A 21,815-nucleotide genomic window follows, 5' to 3' on the forward strand; every position below is an offset into this window, starting at 1 on the left:
TCCACAACAACAATGAGATGGCATACAGTGTTGCAAGGGGGCAGTGGGAGCAGACCCAAACACAAGACACAGATGCTGAAGTAATAGGAGCTGGACAAAGATTATCAAGAATGCAAGGGAAGTCGGGAAGCAAGGATTGATCATAGGGAAATCCAAGAGAAAGCAAAGCAGAAGTTGGAAGAAACAAAGCTGGACATGGATACAGTCCCTAGATTAGACAGGGATAAAGGGTCTGGGCTAGGACATCAAATTGCAGCACGCGACCTGGACAAGGAACTTGGAAATAGGAGCCCGGACGAGCACTCCAAACCAGTGACTAGACAGGGACTCAGGACCAGGGTCTTGACTGGGACTCGGGACCAGGGTTTTGGCTCAGACTCAGGACGTGGATCGGACTTGACACTCAACTGGGACTTGGATCGGACTTGACACTCGACTGGGACTGCGAACACCAAGCCTTGACTTGGATTGGACTGGAAAATGAAGCACAGAGCCGGGACCACTCCTTGGATACAGGACATGGGGCCAGGACTCCTCTTAGACACTGAACACAGAGTCAGGACCCCTCCTTAGGTACAGGACATAGGGTCAGGACTCTTCTTATACATAGAACACGAAGAGACAAATCTCCACTCAAGGTAGTGGCAAATGGCCGGGCCTACCCAGCGAAGGTGTGGACATGAAGAGATGGTTCCCAACTCAAGGTAGTGGCAAACAGCCAGACCTACCTAGCGAAGGTGAGGACATGAAGAGACAAGACCACACTACAATAGACTGTTCCTTATCTTGATACAACAAGGCTCTAGCCTCACTCTGGCAGGTTTACTTGACGGGGAGTTGCAGATGAGTTCACAGATGAGGTAATTCACAGGGTTCTGACAGGAATGGTCCAGCAAGGAATCACTGGTTCCCCAGAGCTATTTATGTTGCCAAACAAAAACGAGATTCAGGTGCCTCAATTAAGGCACCCAACGGAACAAGGGAAAAATGGAATAACCGGAGTACGGAATCCATTGACAGGACCGTGATCCGGAACGCGGACGTACGAACCAGACCATGCGAGTACCCCCCCTTCCCCATGGGAGCCTCCAGGCGACCAACAGGCTTGCCCAGATTATTGATGACCGGAGCGGTTGGGGGGGTTTCAACAAGAGGGGACCCTGGATGGCATGAGTTTAATGACAGTGTCTGTGTTGCTGGGTCCATATCTGACTGGGTCATTCTGTTGCAAGGGGGCGGTGAGAACAGACCCAAATGCAAGACACAAACACTGAAGTACTAGGAGCTGGACAAAGATTATCAAGAATGCAAGGGAAGTCAGGAAGCTAGGATTGATCAGAGTTGGAACTACTATGTTTCTGGGAGTGCACATTACAGGCAATCTCACCTGCTTTCTCAACACCACCTCAAGAAAGTACAGCAACTTCTCAATTTCCTGAAGAGATTGAGGTAAGGGAGGCTTCCCACCCCTCCAACCACTCCAGCCAATTTTACAGAAGCACCATCAAGAGTGCTTTGACCAGCTGCATCACCGTCTGATATGGGAATTGCAAGGTATCCGTCTGCAAATCCCAACAAAGGTTTGTGAGGGCTGCTGAGAGGATCATTGGGGTCGCTCTTCCACCCATCATAGATATTTATCAGGAAGGCTGCATAAACAGGACCCTTAGCAGTGTTAAGGATCTTCCCACCTGACCAACAATCTCTATGATCCCCAGCCATTAGGCAGAAGTTATTGCATTAGAACAAGAACTATTAGCATGGGAAACAGCTTCTTCCCCCCAGGCCACAAGATGATTGAACTCCCTGCCACTACCCAGATCTAATCACATATGAAGTTCCAGTATCATTAGGCTGTCTAATTTTTAACTGGCTAGATCCATAAATGCACTTTTTATTTGTTATTTTACTTATGATAATATTACTTTAATCATTATATGTTTGAGTTGTATGTACTGTGTTGTACACCTTGGTCTGGAGGAACATTGGTTTGTCTGGTGGTATACATGTGTATGGTTGAATGACAATAAATGAACCTGACCTTGAACTTGAAAGTGAAAATGAAGAAATAATGCAAAAGACAAATAATGAGGTAGTGTTCATGAGTTCGTAGACCATTCAAAAATATGATAGTAGAGGGGAAGAAGCTGTTCCTTAATCATTGAGTGTGAGTCTTCAGGCTTCTGTACCTCCTCTTGATGATGGACATACCCTGGATGGTGAGGATCCTTAATGATGGATGTCACCTTCTTGAGGCACCACATCCTGAAGATTTATGTATGGCATGGAGAGTTGTAACCATGATGGAATCAGTTTAGTCTCCAACCCTCTTCAACCTCTTATGACCCTCCATACCAGGATGTGATGCTCTCCACTGTACAGCTGATGGAATTTGCAAGATTCTTTTGTGACATGCCCAATCTCCTCAACTTCCTACAGAAGTAGAGCTACTCACATGCCTTCTTTGTGATTGCATTAATCCGCTGGGTCCAGTAGAAATCCATAAGAAAGGCTAGGCAAGTGTAACAGCCTGGTTAAAATTTTTACTGCTATCCTGTAAGTATTTCATTTTGGCATTTCTGTAAGAGCACTCTATTCTGCTTTCAGCTTGTTTTGGTTTGAGCAGAGATAAGGGGCTTTGTTGTTCAATGTAGGAATGTGGTGTCAGCCAATCAGGATGGTAGAATTTGGGGAAGATTCTAAAGAATACTGGGTGGAGAGGTGTTTGTTGACGGGAGCTGGGAGAAGACAAGAGGGAAGATGGTGGAGGATGTTGTTCCTGTTCCACGGGTGCTTTGTGCAGAAGAATGGCTTTGAGGAGGAAGGGCCAATACTTCCATGGGAGAGCCGGTTTGTTCAGGATGGATTTTGAGTGAACTTGGGAAGGTAGTGTGTGCTTTCACGCAGACCGAGAGTCCAGTGCATGAGTCACAGACAACTTCAAGATTTCAGCTCCACCATGCAGATGGGCTTCAACCTTCCCACAGGAATCTGAGACTGAGTAGAGTCCTTGCCATAATGTCATGGATTGCTTTTGTCACCCAGTGACAAGAAGGTCACCTTTTCCTTTAGATGTAAAAGTCATAAAAGCTGAAAATGTTGAAATTCTGAAATGAAAACAGAAATTATGCTGGACGTGCCCAGTGGATTAGGCAGTGTGCGAGGAAAGAAAACAGGGTTATTGTTATAGCCTGTGACTCTTTATTGGAATGATAATGTTGCCTGATTCTCTGTATCTTTCCAGTATTTCCCATCTTTGCATTTGGAAGCTTTCAGAGGTGTGCAAGGAAGATGATCCCAGGTATATGGAGTGTAATTGATCAGGAAAGGGAAGGACCTCACACCATAGGTTTGTCCATGTCCCTGAGCAACAAACAATATGCAGGAAGATCTCAGCAGGTAGAGCAGCATCTGTGGAAGGAAAGGGATTGTCAATGTCTCAGGGCAAAACCCTGTAGCCAGCATCGGCAGTCTCTTGTGTCTTCATCTGTTCCTGGTGTTGTTTGTGCCTGTGGTTTCCCACCCTAAATGTTGGAGAATTGCTGCAGCTTCCCACATCACCAGGAGGAATCCAACATCAGACTGCAAAGAGAGAATTCCTGCTGAACATTTATCAGGATCTTCTGAACTGCAACATCCAGAAGTGCAAACTTTTATCTTCAAAATACAGAGTTAATTCTATTCTGATTTCAAAGTAATTTTTCAGTGCTTCGCAATTGAATTGGCAGGAATTCCTGACTACATCAATTGGCTGCTACTCCTAGTCCCAAGAAATCTGAGCAACACACACAAAATGCTGGAGGAACTCAGCAAACCAGGCAGCATCTACGAACAAGAACACAGTCAGTGTTTCAGGCCAAAACCTTTCGGCAAGACTGGAGGAAAAAAAAAACTGAGGAGTTGATTTAAAAGGTGGGTGGAGGGGAGAGAGAAATACCAGGTGATAGGTGGAACCAGGAGGGGGAGGGATGAAGTAAAGAGTTGGGAAATTGATTGGTGAAAGAGACACAGGCTGAAGAAGGGGGAATCGGATAGGAGAGAACAGAAGGCATTGGTAGAAAGAAAAGTGGGGAGGAGCTCAGAGGGAGACAATGAGCAGGCAAGGAGATAAGGTGAGAGGGAAAAGGCAATGGGCATGATGAAGGAGGGGTGGGAGGTCGGGGGCATTACTGGAAGTTTGAGGAAATGATGTTGATGCCAACAGGTTGGAGGTTATATGGGTAGCCTCCAACATGATACCATGAACATTGATTTCTCAAACTTCCAGTAGTGCCCCTCCTTCACCTTTCCCCATCGCCTTTACCCTCCCTCATCTTATCTTCTTGTCTGTCCATCACCTTCCTCTGAGCACCTTCCCCCTTTTTTCTTTCTTCCCTGGCCTTCTGTCTCTATCACCAATCAGTTTCTGAGCTCTTTATTTCATCCCTCCCCTCCAGGTTTCATCTATCACTGAGTGTTTGTCTCCCCCAACTCCCCACCTTTTAAATCTACTCCACAGCAGTTTTTCTCCAGTCCTGCCAAAGGGTTTCGGCCCAAAACATAAACTGTGCTTTTTTTTCCCATTTATACTGCCTGGCCTGCTGGGTTCCTCCAGCATTTTGTGTGTGTTGCTTGGATTTCCAGCATCTGCAGATTTTCTCTTGTTTGTTAATGAGAGAGGTCACAGGAGAAAGTCCAGACTGGTTCAAACTGATATGAAGGTGACAGTAACTCAAATAACCATGCGTTACAACAGTGGTATGCAGAAGAACATCTCTGAATGCAAAACACATTGAACCCTAAAGTGGATGGGCTACGGCAGCAAAAGACCATAAAGGAAGTGCCTAATAAAGTTGTGACTGAGTGTATATCGCTATTCTTCTATTACTTCTGGGTCAAAATCATTGACCCACTTACTAATAATTGAGAGTGTCCTTACCTATAGGACCACAATGATTCAAGAATGGAGCTCACCACCACCTTCCAGAAGTGGAAGGTGGATTTATCCATTCACCAGCATAGATTAAATGACTAAATATACAGAAAGCCCAGAATTGGTGTAAATAGGTTAGTGTCCTATGAAGGACTAGTGTTTTAATGTAACCCCATTGTGTTTTGTTTAAATCATTACTGTTTGTCATGACAAGTTTGGAAATACTAAAGATTGGCTTTTATTTGTCATATATAATTTGAAACATCAAAACCTGAGGTGAAATGTTGCATTTTGCATAAACAACAACACAGACCAAGGATTGTGCAGGGGGCAGCCCACAAGTGTTGCCATGTCCCTGACACCAATATAACATGCCCACCATTCATTCTAGTTGTATTTTAACAAATGTGCCCACTCTATTTAATCTATCTTGCGTAATGAAGCTGTATTTTTTTTTCACATCGTATCTATAGAAGCTGAAACAAAATGTTGAAATTTTTTTCAGAGATATGATTCTCATTTATAAATCAGAAGTGATAATGAGATGACTGAATCTTTGAATTATGTTAACTCATGGCAAATACATTCGTGAAAGTGCATCGCAAATCGAAAATATAAAAAATGATTTCAACATATTCTACTTTCCACATATCCACTCCTTTGCAGATTATTCATACGTTTTTTTTGGTATCTGTGCATAGATAACAGATAAGGCATTTTCATTTGAAGAAGGCAGGTTCTGAAAGAGAAAGAAATATCAGTTATGCTCAGTGACCACAGTATTAGGTACAGTATATCTGTTCAATAATGTAAATATCTAATGAGCCAATCATGTAGCAGCAACTCAGTGCATCAAAGCATGCAAGCACCGTCAAAAGCTTCGGTTGTTGTTCAGTTCAAACATCAGAATCAGGAAGAAATGTGATCTGAGTAACTTTGACTGTGGAGTGATGGTACCAGACAGGGTGGTTTGAGTATCCCAGGAACTGCTGATCTGCGATATTCACATACAACAGTCTCTAGAATTTACAGAGAATGCTGTTAAAAAGAAGAACATCCAGTGAGCAGCATTTCTGTTGGCTAAAATGCCTTGTTAATGAGAGAGGTCAGAGAATGGCCAGGCAGGTTCAAGCTGACAGAAAGGCGACACAGTCTTCTTGGGTATGGGGATAGTATTAGGGATAAGCTCCCACTACATATTAAATGCTCCCAATAGCATTCATCTCAAACAGTTTCTGAGAAACAAGTCCAACTCCTGGTCTTCACGTGTGGCTTAGCTACTGAGCCTGGTGGAGCCATTTAACCATTTTGTACTAACAGGAGAAGGGGCAAAGGAGGGTTACTGGCACCTTGAAAACAGACACTTCATGGCAGATGGGGCTCAAGAGCTGCAGTTGGCAACACATCTAGGAGAAGAAAAGCTCTTATCTCAAATCTCCACTGTGTTGTGGCAATACCCACTCATGGAAAGGCTTTGGGAGTAAACACTGAGGGAAAAATCCAGAGTTGGAGTCCCCAAGGCAGTACTACATTGTGTTCAAACCTGTCTGGCAACTCCTCCAATGCTCTTGGTGTCAAACTGTATTGATCCATTGGATTCATCTGATGCATGGAGAGCAGAAGCCTGCTGCATGGGCAACCACTTGTTCTCTGTAGCATATCACCCTGACTTGCCTATTGACATCAACAGCTAGGACACAACATCCATGGTCGACCCCACCCAATGGAGAAAAATCACAAAGCTGATGTGCAGAACAGCAACAGAATTCATGAAGATACACTCAGTGGTCACTTTATTAGGTGTAGGATGTACCTAATAAAGTGTCCGTTGAGTGTATATTTCAGCCAGTTGATATCTTATCTCTTTAGATCAGAAAAGAACTCTACAGATTTGATTTGGAAGTTAATATTTGTTGGAATTGGGATTTCACCAACAGAATCAATGTACTTACAGTATCTGACACTTGATTGGAGGATAGTGTGCCATGTCTCTCCCCTGTGATAATTTCAAACATCACAATTAAAAGATGACAGTAGTGGATTACACTGATAAAGGAAGTGACAAATAGAATGCAAGTGTCCTAAATTGACTGTATCACTCTCTTCCTGACAAAGATTAGCAAAGCAATAATGTTAGCAAAGCAATAAGAATGGCGCACGACTGCGCAAACATGTGGAAGTCGGCCAGTGAGAACAGCAGGAAGAGTTTAAAAGGAAGACAGATTTACAGAGCGGGTGTTGGAGGAGCGGGTGATGGAGTAGTGGGAGACAGAGTAGGAAGCCTTTGGCTCAATGGGGCTTAGGCGATAAGGGGTCGAGGCCAGGTAGGTTATCTGTTTAAAATAAAAGCAGAGAATATGTGTGAGAGGCCGGTTTTTTGTGTTTGGTGTCAGATGTGGGAGGTCCTGGAGACTCCCGGCCTCCCGGACAACCACATCTGTACCAGGTGCGTTGAGCTGCAGCTCCTTAGAGACTGCATTAGGGAACTGGAGTTGCAGCTCGATGACCTTCGCCTGGTCAGGGAGAGTGAGGAGGTGACAGAGAGGAGCTATAGGCAGGTAATCACCCCGGGACTACAGGAGACAAGAGAAGTGGGTAACAGTCAGGAGAGGGAAGGGCAAGAGGCAGATACTAGAGGCTGTTTAAAAAGCTACAATAGGAACTCTTGCTTGAGTACTTTTGGGGGGGGGGGGTCAGCCTATATAGGGGAAGCAATAGTGGCTGCGCCTCTGGCACAGAGTCTGGTCCTGTGACTCAGAAGAGTAGGGAAAGGAAGAGAATGGCAGCAGTGATAGGGGATTCTATAGTTAGGGGGTCAGATAGGCAATTCTGTGGAAGCAGGAAAGAAACGCGGATTCTTGTTTGTCTCCCAGGTGCCAGGGTCCGGGATGTTTCTGATCACGTCCATGATATCTTGAAGTAGGAAGGAGGACAGCCAGAGGTCGTGGTACATATTGGTACCAATGACATAGGTAGGAAAAGGGAGGAGGTCCTGAAAACAGACTACAGGGAGCTAGGAAAGAAGTTGACAAAAGTAACAATCTTGGGATTACAGCCTGTGCCACGTGACAATGAGGATAGGAGTAGAATGAGGTGGTGGATAAATGTGTGGCTGATGGATTGGAGCAGGGGGCAAGGATTCAGATTTCTGGATCATTGGGACCCCTTCTGGGGCAGATGTGACCTGTGCAAAAAGGACGGGTTGCACTTGAACTCGAGCGGGACCAATATCCTGGCTGGAAGGTTTGCTAAGGCTACTGGGGAGAGCTTAAACTGAATTGCTGGGGGTAGGAACCAAACTAAAGTGGTGGAGGAAAGGAAGGTTGGCTCACAAATAGAGAAAGCTTCGAGACAATGCGGAAGGGAGGATAGGCAGGTGATAGAGAAGAGACACGCTCAGTCTGATGGTTTGAGATGTGTCTATTTTAATGCGAGGAGTATCATGAATAAAGCAAATGAGCTTAGAGCGTGGATCAGCACTTGGAGCTATGATGTTGTGGCCATTACAGAGATTTGGATGGTGCAGGGGCAGGAATGGCTTCTTCAAGTGCCAGGCTTTAGATGTTTCAGAAAGGATAGGAAGGGAGGCAAAAGAAATGGGGGCATGGCACTGTTGATCAGAGATAGTGTCCTGGCTGGAGAAAAGGAGGAAGTCATGGAGGGGTTGTCAACGGAGTTTTTGTGGGTGGAAGTTAGGAATAGGAAGGGGTCAATAACTCTACAGGGTGTTTTTCACAGACCACCCAATAGTATCAGGGGCATTGAGAAGCAGATAGGGAGACAGATTCTGGAAAGGAGTAATAATAACAGGGTTGTTGTGGTGGGAGATTTTAATTTCCCAAATATTGATTGGCATCTCCCTAGAGTGAGGGGTTTAGATGGGGTGGAGTTTGTTAGGTGTGTTCAGGAAAGATTCTTGACACAATATGTAGATAAGTCTACAAGAGCAGAGGCTGTACTTGACCTGGTATTGGGAAATGAACCTGGTCAGGTGTCAGGTCTCTCAGTGGGAGAGCATTTTGGAGATAGTGATCACTATTCTCTCTCCTTTACCATAGTATTGGAGAAGGATAGGAACAGCCAAGTTAGGGAAATGTTTAATTGGAGTAAGGGGAAATTTCAGGCTATCAGGCAGGAACTTGGAAGCATAAATTGGAAACATGTTTTCATGGAAACGTACAGAAGAAATGTGGCAAATGTTCAGGGGATATTTGTGTGGGGTTCTAAGTAGTTACGTTCCAATGAGACAGAGAAAGGATGGTAGGGTACAAGATCCGTGGTGTACAAAGGCTGTTGTAAATCTAGTCAAGAAGAAAAGAAGAGTTTACGAAAGTTTCAAAAACTAGGTAATGATAGGAAACTAGCAAATTATAAGGCTAGCAGGAAGGAGCTTAAGAATGAAATTAGGAGAGGCAGAAAGGGCCATGAGAGGCCTTGGCAGACAAGATTAAGGACCCCAAAGTATTCTACAAGTATGTGAAAAGCAAGAGGATAGGACATGAGAGAATAGGACCAGTCAAGTGTGACAGTGGAAAAGTGTGTATGAAACCAGAAGAAGTAGCAGAGGTACTTAACGAATACCTTGCTTCAGTATTCACTACAGAAAAGGACCTTGGCGATTGTAGGGATGACTTACAGTGGACTGTAAAAGTTTGAGAATATAGATATTAAGGAAGAGGATGTGCTGGAGCTTTTAGAAAGCATCGTTGGCTAAGTCACCGGGAGTGGATGGGATGTACCCCAGACTACTGCGAGAAGCGAGGGAGGAGATTGCTGAGCTTCTGGCAATGATTTTTGTATCATCAATGAGGACGGGAGAGGTTCCGGAGGATTGGAGTGTTGTGGATGTTGTTCCCTTATTCAACAAAGGGAGTAGAGATAGCCCAGGAATTTATAGGCCAGTGAGTCTTACTTCAGTGGTTGGTAAGTTGATGGAGAAGATCCTGAGGCAGGATTTATGAATATTTGGAGAGGCTAATATGATTAGGAATAGTCATCTGGCTTTGTCAAAGGCAGGTCATGCCTTACAAGCCTGTTTGAATTTTTTGAGGATGTGACTAAACACATTGATGAAGGTAGAGCAGTAGATGTAGTGCATATGGATTTTAGAAAGGCATTTGACAAGGCTAACTGAGAGAGTAAGGAGGTATAGGATCCAAGGAGACATTGCTTTATGGATCCAGAACTGGCTTGCACACAGAAGGCAAAGAGTGGTTGTAGAATGGTCATATTCTGCATGGAGGCTGGTGACCAGTGGCATGCCTCAGGGATCTGTTCTGGGACCACTACTCTTTGAGATTTTTATAAATGACCTGGATGAGGGAGTGGAGGGATGGGTTTGTAAATTTGCTGATGACACAAAGGTTAAGGGTGTTGTGCATAGTGTGGAGGACTGTCAGTGGTTACAATGGGACATTGATAGGATGCAAAACTGGGCTGAGAAGTGGCAGATGGAGTTCAACCCAGATAAGTGTGAGGTGGTTCATTTTGGTAGGAAAATATGATGGCAGAATATAGCATTAATGGTAAGACTCCTGGCAGTTTGGAGGATCAGAGGGATCTTGCGGTCCAAGCCCACAGGACACACAAAGCTGTTCTGGTCGCCTCACTACAAGAAGGGTGTGGAAACTAGAAAGGGTGCCGAGGAGATTTACAAGGATGTTGCCTGGATTGGGGAACAAGCCTTATGAGAGTAGGTTGAGTGAACTCGGCCTTTTCTCCTTGGAGTGACGGAGGATGAGAGGTGACCTGATGGAGGTGTACAAGATAATGAGAGTCAGTGATTGTGTAGATAGTTAGAGGCTTTTCCCCAGGGCTGAACTGGGCATCACAAGGGGGCATAGTTTTAATGTGCTTGGAAGTAGGTACAGAGGAGATGTCAGGGGTAAGTTTTTTAATGCAGAGTAGTGAGTGTGTGGAATGGGCTGCTGGTGGCGGTGGTGGAGGCAGAAATGATATAGTCTTTTAAGAGACTCCTGGATGGCTACATGGAACTTAGAAAAATAGAGGGTATGGGTAAATCCTAGGTAGTTCTAAGGTAAGGACATATTCAGGACAGCTTTGTGGGCTGAAGGGCCTGTATTGTGCTGTATGTTTTCTATGTTTCTATGCTCGATTTAATTGATCAAAATGTAATTGCTCAGATTAATTGATTTGATCGATTAAGCGTCCAGCTGAATTGGAAAATTTGAGCATGGGCCAAACAGAAGTAGCAGGGCCCGGGTCTGAGAATGAGGAATGACATGAGGTTTGGATAATTTAAGTGCCGAACTAGATTGAAACGGTCAGTGTGATGGGCCAGAGGCAAGGGACAGGCCAGTTCAGCTCAGTACACAGTGTAATTTACTTGTCTCTGCACTGACCTGAGGGCATGCCTGCAACTCATGGCCCCCTGCATCAGATGCAGTGATGAATTGCTTCCTGGTTGTGGACTGATTTTCATGAACTTCAGTTCTGAAAGTTATTTGCTTACTTCTATTGTTTCCACAAATTGTTGTTATTTTTCTGCACATTGAATGTTTGATGGTCCTCTTTTAATGAGTTCTATTGAGTTTCTTTGTTTTGTCGCTGCCTGTAAGGCGTAAATCTCAAGGTTGTGTATAGTTTACATACTTCAATAATAAATATATTTTGAACTTTGAACTTCTGAATTTTGAATTTCCAGAAATCTTGTATCAATTCATACAGGTAAAAATATGCATAGACCACAGTGAGCTAAAGAGATGATTGCAAATGAGATAAACTTTTTCATAATTCTTGGATGATTCCAGGTCAATGAGGAGTTGTGAATGTGAGCATTTTTTCAGTAAGTCCACTGGGAAATAAGGAAGTGGGAAACAAGAACTTTTTCCTGTTTTATTTCTATTGAAGTCAATGGTGTTCAAGAGAATGAGGGGAGATGCCACTGAAACAAATCAGATACCAATAGGCCTGGAGAGAGTGGTTATGGGAAGGTGCTTCCATTAGTAAGAGTGTTGTGAATCTGTGGAATTTCTTGCCACTGTGGCCTGTGGTGACCAAATTGGGTATATTTAAGGAAGAGATTAATGGGTTCTTGATTGGTAAGGGAGTTAAGGGTTACAGGGTGACTGTTTGTAAAAAAAAAAGATCAGCCATTATTTAAATGGAGGAGCAAGCTTGATGGACCAAATGACCTAATCCTGCTCCTATCTCTTATGGTTCTGAGGTCTTACGGAAGAGTGAGAGATTAGAGACTTGCATTGAAATATACAGTGAAATATTAAACAAAAAAATGCCAGCAGATGCTGAAAATCCAAAGCAACGCACTCAAAGTGCAGCAGGAACTCAGCAGATCAGGCAGCATCTATGGAAATGAATAAACAGTCAACATTTTGGGCTGAGAACCCTCTTCAGGACAGAAAAAGAAAGGGAAAGATGCCAAAATAAATAAGGTAGGGGAAGGGGAAGTAGGATAGCTAGAACGTGAAAGGTGAAGCCAGTTGGGTTGAAAAGATAAAGGACTGGAGAAGAAGGAATCCGATAGGAAGGGAGAGTGGACATAGGAGAAAGAGAAAGAGGAGAGGATTGTCTGGTAAGAAGGGGTATGAGACCAGAGTGAAGAATAGAAAAAGAGTGGAGGAGGAGAAATCAATATTCATGCCATCAGTTTGAAGACTATCTAGGCAGAATATAAAGTGTTGCTCCTTCACCCTGATGGTGGCCTCATCTTGGCATAAGAGGAGGCCGAGAACTGTCACTTTAGAATTGGGATGGGAATCGAAATTAAAATATTTGGCCAGAAGGAAGTTCCTTTTTTGATTGAATTGATTTGACACAAACAGTTTGCCATTATGCCATGAGGTTGATTTGACACAAGTGACAGAGTGAAATGTGATGATATGGACAGGAGATCAGACATTCGTCACTTTTACTGATTTAGAATTGTGTTAACTGACTTTATATGTCCTTTGAGGACACAAATCTGCCTTGATTTGGCATCTGACCAGCAGCAACACTGCACAGTTGTGTTGCAATATCAGCCCAGATCTGTGGAGGGAGACCGAACCTGCTCATAAAAGGCTGGGTTATGGACTGAGCCTCAGCTGACTGTCCCACGGTGTGTTAATGGGGTGAGTGAGAAGCTTTAACCCAGGGCGGCCATATCAGGGGCCCAAAGCATTTCAGACTCATCACCAACAATCCTCATCCTGATAAAAAATAAAAAAAATCAAACAATTTTATCACCTGGCGCATTTTTCTCAAAGCAGATGGATGCATAATGAATATTTTTCTGTGTGTCTGCAGGGACAAATAGAAACAAAGATGATAAATATAAAGATTAGTTTTATTTGTTCATGAACATTGAAACATCAAAACATGCAGTAAAATTTGTTGTTTGTGTAAACAAATAACACTGTCCGAAGTTGTGCTGGTGGCAGCCTACAAGTGTTGTCGTGCTTTCCACACCACATAACATGCCCACAACTTACCAACTGTGAACATAGTCTTTGGAATATGGGAGGAAACTGGAGCACCCAGAGGAAACCCACACAGTCATGGGAAGAATGTACAAACTCCTTACAAACAGCATCAGAATTGAATCCAATTGCTACTGCTGTAAAGCGTTAAGCAAATCTATTCACTACAGTGCTGTCCCAATTGATTTGAGTTTGTTCAATCTACTGAGCTCCTCCTGCAGTTTGTTTTACTGTTCCACACTTTTAGATCTTGTGTCTACAAGGAATTTGCTACTTTATCAGGAGGCATTAACATGCAAATCAAGTAATGGATTATTTCCAAAGTGGAAACATCACAGTTCAGTAAGATAAAAATATTTAATGTGTCAAATATATTAAATCATTTATGTTGTTAATAGTTGTATGCATGTATACAAAACAATTATGTATATAATTTTAGTGTTTGGGCAATATCCTCCTACATTTCCCCTCTTTATTGCTTGTACTATATGACAAAGACATAACATGAAGATTTTTACTCCCTTGGATGTAATAAATAAATAAATAAATAAACAAACAAACAAACAACAAACAAATAGCTTAGGGAACAATTTTCATCAACTTCACTTCTGCTCTCCATCACATCATCTTCCCCTTCCAACCAAAAGTTGTTTCAACCATATGTCAGCTCTTTTGTCAGTGAGTGCATCTGTGAAGTATCAGTCTAGATTACACATTCAACATGGACTTGAATCCAGAATTTTCTATTTCTAAGGGAATTAGCTTATCAGACAAAGGTAACTTATCTAACCCCAACCTGTACATCTCCAGAATGTGGGAGGAAATCAGAGCACCCGAGGAAATCCCGAGAAAACGTATAAACTCCCTACAGTCAGTGATGGGAATCGAACCCTAAACTTACTGCTCGTGCTGTAAAGTACTGTGCTAATCAGTACAATGTGGTGTTATAGTGATACTGCCACATAGCATCCCAAAGGATATCACCTCAGAATAGAGGGACATCAATTTAGAACAGAGATGAAGAGGAATTTCTTCAGCCGTAGAGTGGTGTATCTGTGGAATTCATTCCCACAGGTCGCAATGGAGGCCAAATCATTGAGTATTGTAGAAATAAATGTGTGGACTATTTTCTAAACAGAGAGAAAATCCAGAAGTCTGAGATGCAGAGCGACTTGGGAGTCCTTGTGCAGAACACCCTAAAGGTTAGCTTGCAGGTTGAGTCAGTGGTGAGGAAGGCAAATGCCATGTTAACATTTATTTCAAGAAGTCTAGAATACAAGAGCAAGGGTATGATGCTGTGGTATTATAAGGCACTGGTGAGGCTTTGCCTTGAAGTGAACAGTTTTGAGCCCTTCATCTTAGAAAAGCTGTGCTAACATTGGAGAGGGTCCAGAGGAGGTTCACAAGAATAATTCCAGGAATGAAAGGGTTTTCATACGAGGAACGCTTGATGGCTCTGGGTCTGTAATCACTGGAATTCAGACAGATGAGGGGTGATCTCATTGAGTCCTTTCAAATGTTGAAAGGCCTAGACAAGAGTAGATGTGGAAAGGATGTTTCCCATGGTGGGAGAGGCTAGGACAAGAGGGCACAGGGACGCCCTTTCAAAACAGAGATGCAAAGAAATTCCTTTAGCCAGAGGCTGGTGAATTTGTGAATTTTTTTGCCACATACAGCTGTGGAGGCCAGGTTGTTGGATGTATTTAAGGCAGAGATTGATAGGTTCTTGTTTGGACATGACATCAAAGGTTATGGGGAGAAGGCTGGGAAGGGGGTTGAGGAGGAGATAGAGAAAAATGAGCAGTCATGATTGAATGGCAGAGCAGACTCGATGGGCCAGATGGCCTAACTTTGCTTGTATGCCTTATGGTCATATATTTTAGGCAGAGGTTGAGAGTTCCCGAGTAGTCAGGAAAAGAAGAGTTACAGGGAGAAGACAGGAGACTGGGGTTGAGACAGAAATTGATCAGCATGATGAAATGGCAGATCATACTCAATGACTCAAATGGCCTAGGTCTGCTCCAATATCTTATCGTCTAACACACATTGCGTTGTTCCATATTTATTAAACAGAATATATTAATGTAGCCCTCACCTTATTCACTGGGCTCCTATGAAAACTTTGCTCATTAGCCAGCTCTGCTAACAGCCACATGATTCAGCAGTAAGGAGACCACTTTTCACAAAAAATACACACCTAGGGTCAGGATGTTTTGGGGTTTAACCAAACAGGAAAGCAGTGATGTTCCCCTTAACAAAACCTTGATTTGAGCAAATGCTGTGTAAATACCGCCCATACACAGTTGTCGGTTGGCAAAAAATAACAGACTGTACACCGCATAAAATTATAAATAAAGTATATTTACAAATGTCAGTTTCATTGAAAAGTTAGTAGGAAAGAAAAAAACAAAAAAATTGAAAGGGTGTATTATAGTTAAACCAGCTGAATGTGCACATAAAGGTGGAGCTTAACCTGGAGTTGCCTTTTACTCAAGCGCCGGACCCATGATCTGCATGAAAGTACACACTACATTCCGAATTTCACTCAAAATCCATCTTGAACAAATGGGCTCTGTCTTGGGAGAAATGGTCCTTCCTCCTTGGAGCCACTCATTGGCACAAAATATTTAGGCAATGGAGGTGCTCCTTCCCATGGGATTCTCAGGCATCTTCCCTCCTGTCCTCTCCGAAAAAGAATATCCCGTACTAGACTGCTGTCGATCACAAATCACTCTCCATCTCAGTGACTAGAATTTTCTCCTGATTCTGCCATCCTGATTGGCTGACACAACATTCCTAAGTTGAACTGCAGGGCTTCTTATCTCTAGCTGAAACTGAAACATCCTACCAGCAGTAAACACAGCTTTTCCAGAAACTGCCAAAATAAAATTTCTACAGCCTAGCAACAGAATTCTTAACCAGGGCATTATGTGAAGACCATGACTAATTTATCTCTTTTTTTCTCTCTGATTTCATTCAGCCACTTCTCTCAGTTTTGACTTGATATTATTTCCACAGGATATATGGTTCTCCAGTATATAAACCCTGCCTCTGGGATGCTGGAGATTAGAAGTTGGGAATCTGTATGGTCACATGGCCTCTTGGAATTGAGATGTATGTGGGTAGTTTGGGTTAATTCAGCTTATATTCTCTTAGATTCCAACAAAGTAGCTGCAGAAAGGATGTTTCCTACAGTAGAGAGTCCAAGACATAAACAGAGTTTAAAGACAGGGGTCACTCAGGACTGAAATGAGGAATTCCCAAATCATAATGAACCAGGTGAATTCTCCATTGGTTAAAGCCAAATCGTTAAATATATTCATAGAGTTAGACTTCAACCAGAGGGATTAAATAATATGAAGAGAAAGCTGGAATTTGGGAAAAAAGATTTTTCACATTAAAAAAAGTGGTATGATTTATTAAAAAAATTCTGATTTTTCAAGAAAGATTGTTCTGCTGTTCATGCCTATTCAGAAATATCACCTAATTTCTGGAGAAAACAAGGCTGTCTAATATGGCATTCTCACACTATACTGACACTTTGACTGATCATGTGCAGTGATTCCAGAAACATTGAAGTACTGTTGAAGCATGTTGGAGGTATTCAACAGTGGATGAGATCTCATTAAATGGATGGTCACTTTTAGAGGGCAGGTGATGTGGACTTGTTCTGCTGTCACCAACCATGCTCTCCATTTACCAGAAGTTTGATCAAGTTGGGTCTTTTTATTTATTTATTGATTGGGATACGGTGCGGAACTGGCCCTCCTGGCCCTTTGAACTGTGTCGTCCAGCAGTCTCCTTGATTTAATCTGAGCCTAACCATGGGACAGTTTACAATGTCCAATTAATCTACCAACCAGTACGTTGTGGATTGTGGGAGTTAACTGGAGCACCTGGAGGAAATACGTGGTCACAGGGAGAAAGTACAAACTCCTCACAGGCAGCAACAAGATTTGTATGCGGATTGTCCATACGGTAAAGTGTTGTGGTTTATCTATATTGGACTGTTGTAGAATGCAGAGTGAGGTCTGTGTTGTATGAAGAAGACTGGGAGGGAGTGAAGGGTAGTAGGCACTAGACAGGGCATTGGATTGATCTATCAGTTTCGTGCCTGAGATTCCATTCCTCCAAATATACATTTTAATTGCAAACCTACAAACTGTCGAGTTAGTAATTTCACAAAAGTACAAGGAGAGACATTCAATGAATAAGAGATTGATCTATTTACCTCTTTGTATTGCCTTCCTACTCACAGACATATATTCAGCAATATAGCTGGTCTCAGTCTCTGGCATCTCATTAGTTCCTGGAAAATAATCATTTCATTTCCTTGGCTCAATTTTCAAGAAGCAACATTGGGTATCTTTGGGAAAAAAGTGCTCTATTAATAATGACAGCTACCAGCATGAGGCTGAGGTCGATAGAATGATGATTAGCCAGGTCACGAAGGGATACTGGGAGAAGTCAGGAGACTGGTGCTGAGATGGAAGTGGATTGGCAATGGTGAAATGGTGTAGAAAACTTGATGAGCCAAATGGTCTAATCTATCTCCTATATCTTTTGGTCTTATAATGCCATTATATTTCAGTGTTTGAAAATAACTTTTAAGTTACTTAGTCAAGATAAAACTGCTGTGAGCTAATGGGACATAAAAGTAAAGTTGCTTTGATGCCTCTGTCTTGATGTTACCTTCTATGGACTGAATTTCATTTGGATTTGCATAAAGATTAGAATCATCTTCTGTGTTCCTCACTGTTTGTTGCGATTTCTGTTTTGGATTTCCCAAACCCGTAAAGACAGAGGACAGCTTTCAAAATGCTTTCCACTTTTTTCTCGAACTTCTTGCATTTAGCAAAATGTACTTCAACTGCCCATTAGTTCAAATCTTTACAAGTTAAAAATATGTGACAATATGTAATTGATGTTTCTATAGTCAATAGATTCATCCTTAATGATATATTAATATCTGACTTTGGAATCATATTCCTCTTCAAGTACCTTACCTGTAACCTTGCGCTTTCTTAGACACAACACCATCACCAGGATAATAATGACGAGAAAGGCCAGTCCACCAGTAATTACAACAGTGGTGTGTTTAAAACCGTGATCCTCTGTCAAAACAATAAGCACAGATTTCTCACTTATTTTGCTAACATCCTTCAAAAGCTGTCTAAATGGCTGAGAAATAACATTGACTAATTTAGATCACAGGTTCTGGGTTTAATTTCTGATCAAGGTTAACTAACCTGAATATTGAAGAACTACACCGACCTCAGTAACCATCAGAGAGAGTCAAGAAATGAATTACAGTGGAATCTAGGTCCCAATCTCAATCGGGCATCTCTTTCTGGCAGGAGATGTCTGGGAATATGTAAGCTGACAGGGATCCAGTTCATGTGTGAGGCTTCCCACTGTTCAACAGGGGAATGTCCATCATAGTCTGTGTTTCTACTGGAATAGGAATTGCCACAGTGAGGTGGCTTTTGCCCCAGAACTTCTATCCCCTCTGAACGGGAGCTGTAAATGCAAGATACATTCAGCAGGTTAGATAGCTTTTGTGGAAAGAGAACTGGGAGAATTAATGTTTCAGGACTTTTGGAAAAACCACAGTCAGATTCCAAGGAAGTATATTTGGAAACTTCTGCAGCAGATTTGAAAAGCAGTCTTTGGAAAAATTTTGATCAGATTCCAAGGAAGAGTCTTTGACCTTAAATGTTAACTGTTTGCAGTTTCCACAGATAGTGTCATACCTGCTTAGTGTTTCCAGGCCACTACCTACCACCCCACTGACCTCTGCCTCCAGCATGTAATTCTCTGTAACTTCAGCCATCTCCAATAGGGTTTCACCACCATTCACATCTTTCTGTCCCTCACCCCCACCTTCCCCTTTCAGTATGGATAGCCTCCAACGTAACTCCCTTGTCCATTTGTCCCTCCCCGGTGATCTCCATTCTTTTACTTATCCTTGCAAGTGCGACACCTCCCTCACTACCATTCAGGGCCCTAAACGTTCCTTCCAGGTGAGGTGACACTTTCCCTGTGAGTCTGTTAGGGTCATCTACTGTATCCAGTGCACCTGGTGTAGCCTCATGTATATTGTTGAGACCTGATATAGATTGAGAGACTGCTTTGCTGAGCACCTATGCTCCATCCACCAGAAAAAGTGGGATCACCCAGTGGCTTGCCATTTCAAATCTACTGCTATTCCCATTCCGACATGTCAGTCCATGACCTCCTCTACTGCTGCGATAAGGCCACACTCAGGTTGGAGGAGCTACATCTTATATTCTGACTGGGTAGCCTCCATGAAAATTGATTTCTCGAATGTGGCAATTGTGCACCCCTTCACCACTCCCCATTCCTGTTTCCCTCTTTCACCCTATTTCCTTACCTGTCCATCAGCTCCCTTAGTGTTCCTCTTCCTTCCCTTTCTTCTATTGTCTTCTATCCTCTCCTATCAGATTTCCCCCTTCCCCAGCCCTTTATCTCTTTCACCAATCAAGTTTGCAGTTCTTTACTTCACACTTGCTCCTCTTCCAGTTTCATCAATCACCCTCCATCCTGTACTTCTTTCTCCCCTCAGTTCAGAGGTTAAGGTAAGTGAAGTTAACCACACTGCTTCAGGAACCTGATGGTTGAAGGGTGATAATTTTTCTTGAACCAGATTGTGTGTGATCTAAGGCTCCTGTACCACCTCCTTGAAGAATGTTACAACTAGGGGTTGTTTTTATCAGTCAGTATGTGGATTGTATTTTCTTGGTGTCACCTCATGAGGATGCACTGTTCCTTGGATTGCTTACCTTTCATGTCTAATTGTTTGTCTTTGGACTGGCTCTGGATTTTCAGTTTGTATTGCAGGTGTCTCATTTGGTATCATGGGGATCGTTAAACTCTCTTTGCATTTATCACATTTATTCAATTTGCTGTAATTTGCATTGGATTTTCAATGTCTCGTATTGTGGTTGTTGTCTTTGGGGTTATTGCTTCTTCTGGACACCAGGGCTATCTGATTAGTCCCGTGCGTACCTTGTGGGTAGGGGGCGGGGAGCATGCCAACCCTTCTTTGCTCGGTTGTTGAGGACCATGGTCTGGTGAAACACTGACCAAGTTCCTTTTTGTATTATGAGAGATTTCAGTTCTTCAAGATTCTGTAGAGTTTGCCTGAGTTTTTGTTAGTTTTGCTGGTTAACTTCTATAATAAATCTTTTGTTTTGTTTGAATTACCAAAGTTTCTGGGATTCCTGCATTTGAATTCACCAGTGAGCCAGACAGAGAGTAAGGCCTGGACAGTGATGCATAGCAGTGCTCCTTGTGAATGTGCTTAATGGTGGGGAAGGAATTACTTGTAAAGGACTGTGATATAATGGGAATGTTGCTGCTTCTCAGAGTATTAAATCACCAACTTGAATCACTTCCACTGTCCACTGGTAGAGCTCAGCATACAGAGTCTATTCCAGGCTCTGATATCAGATGCATGATCAATGTGGGCAGCCCACAGAGCTAACAAAGTGTAACTCAGGGCTCAGTGGCAATGCTAGCCTGAGAGAGGGCACTACCATTGGTTCACTAATCCGTCCAGTGCATTCCAGTGGTTGGCATTTTAACATAGTGGCTATCATAATGCTTTACAGCACCAAAGAACAGGGTTCAATTCCCGAGGTTATCTGTAAACAATCTGTTCGTTCTCCCCATGATACATGTTTCCTCTGGGTGCTCCAGTTTATAGAACATAGAATAGTACAGCACATTACAGGCCCTTCGGCCCACAATGTTGTGCCGACCTTCAAACCTGGCCTCCCATATAACCCCCCACCTTAAATTCCCCCATATACCTGTCTAGTAGTCTCTTAAACTTCACTAGTGTATCTGCCTCCACCACTGACTCAGGCAGTGCATTCCACACAACAACCACTCTGAGTGAAAAACCTTCCTCTAATATCCCCCTTGAACTTCTCTCCCCTTACCTTAAAGCCATGTCCTCTTGTACTGAGCAGTGGTGCCCTGGGGAAGAGGCGCTGGCTGTCCACTCTGTCTATTCCTCTTAATATCTTGTACACCTCTATCATGTCTCCTCTCACCCTCCTTCTCTCCAAAGAGTAAAGCCCTAGCTCCCTTAATCTCTGATCATAATCCATAGTCTCTAAACCAGGCGGCATCCTGGTAAATCTCCTCTGTACCCTTTCCAATGCTTCCACATCCTTCCTATAGTGAGGCGACCAGAACTGGACACAGTACTCTAAGTACTCACAGTATACAGTACTCACAGTTTCTTTTCACATTCCAAACACATATGGGTTAGTAATGAATATTGATTTGTGGGCATGCTATGTTGGCACTGGAAACATGGCAAAAATTGTGGTCTGCCCCCCAGCTCATCCTCGTACTGTGTTGGTCGAAATACAAACAACATATTGCACCGCATCTTTTGATGTACATGTCATTAGTAAAGCTAATCTTTCAGG

The 21,815-nt window shown here is 42.9% G+C and overlaps 1 protein-coding gene across 2 annotated transcripts in view; it reads right to left on the bottom strand.

Annotated features, from left to right (window-relative positions):
* Positions 1 to 5,293: 5,293 nt before the first annotated feature.
* LOC140739578 (uncharacterized) overlaps positions 5,294 to 21,815 on the bottom strand; it is a 60,529-nt gene continuing 44,007 nt past the window's right edge. Inside the window, exons 5-8 of one of the 2 annotated variants that reach the window (XM_073067974.1) lie at positions 18,357 to 18,464; positions 13,118 to 13,171; positions 6,865 to 6,908; positions 5,294 to 5,651 (exon numbers count right to left, since the gene is read on the bottom strand). In XM_073067974.1, the coding sequence (XP_072924075.1) occupies positions 5,580 to 5,651; positions 6,865 to 6,908; positions 13,118 to 13,171; positions 18,357 to 18,464 (278 nt within the window). In that variant the 3' untranslated portion in view covers positions 5,294 to 5,579. The remainder of the gene's footprint in view (positions 5,652 to 6,864; positions 6,909 to 13,117; positions 13,172 to 18,356; positions 18,465 to 21,815) is intronic. The other variant, XM_073067975.1, reaches the window with a different exon arrangement.

The sequence above is a fragment of the Hemitrygon akajei genome, chromosome 15, assembly GCF_048418815.1.
Source record: "Hemitrygon akajei chromosome 15, sHemAka1.3, whole genome shotgun sequence".
Classification (NCBI taxonomy): Eukaryota; Metazoa; Chordata; class Chondrichthyes; order Myliobatiformes; family Dasyatidae; genus Hemitrygon; species Hemitrygon akajei.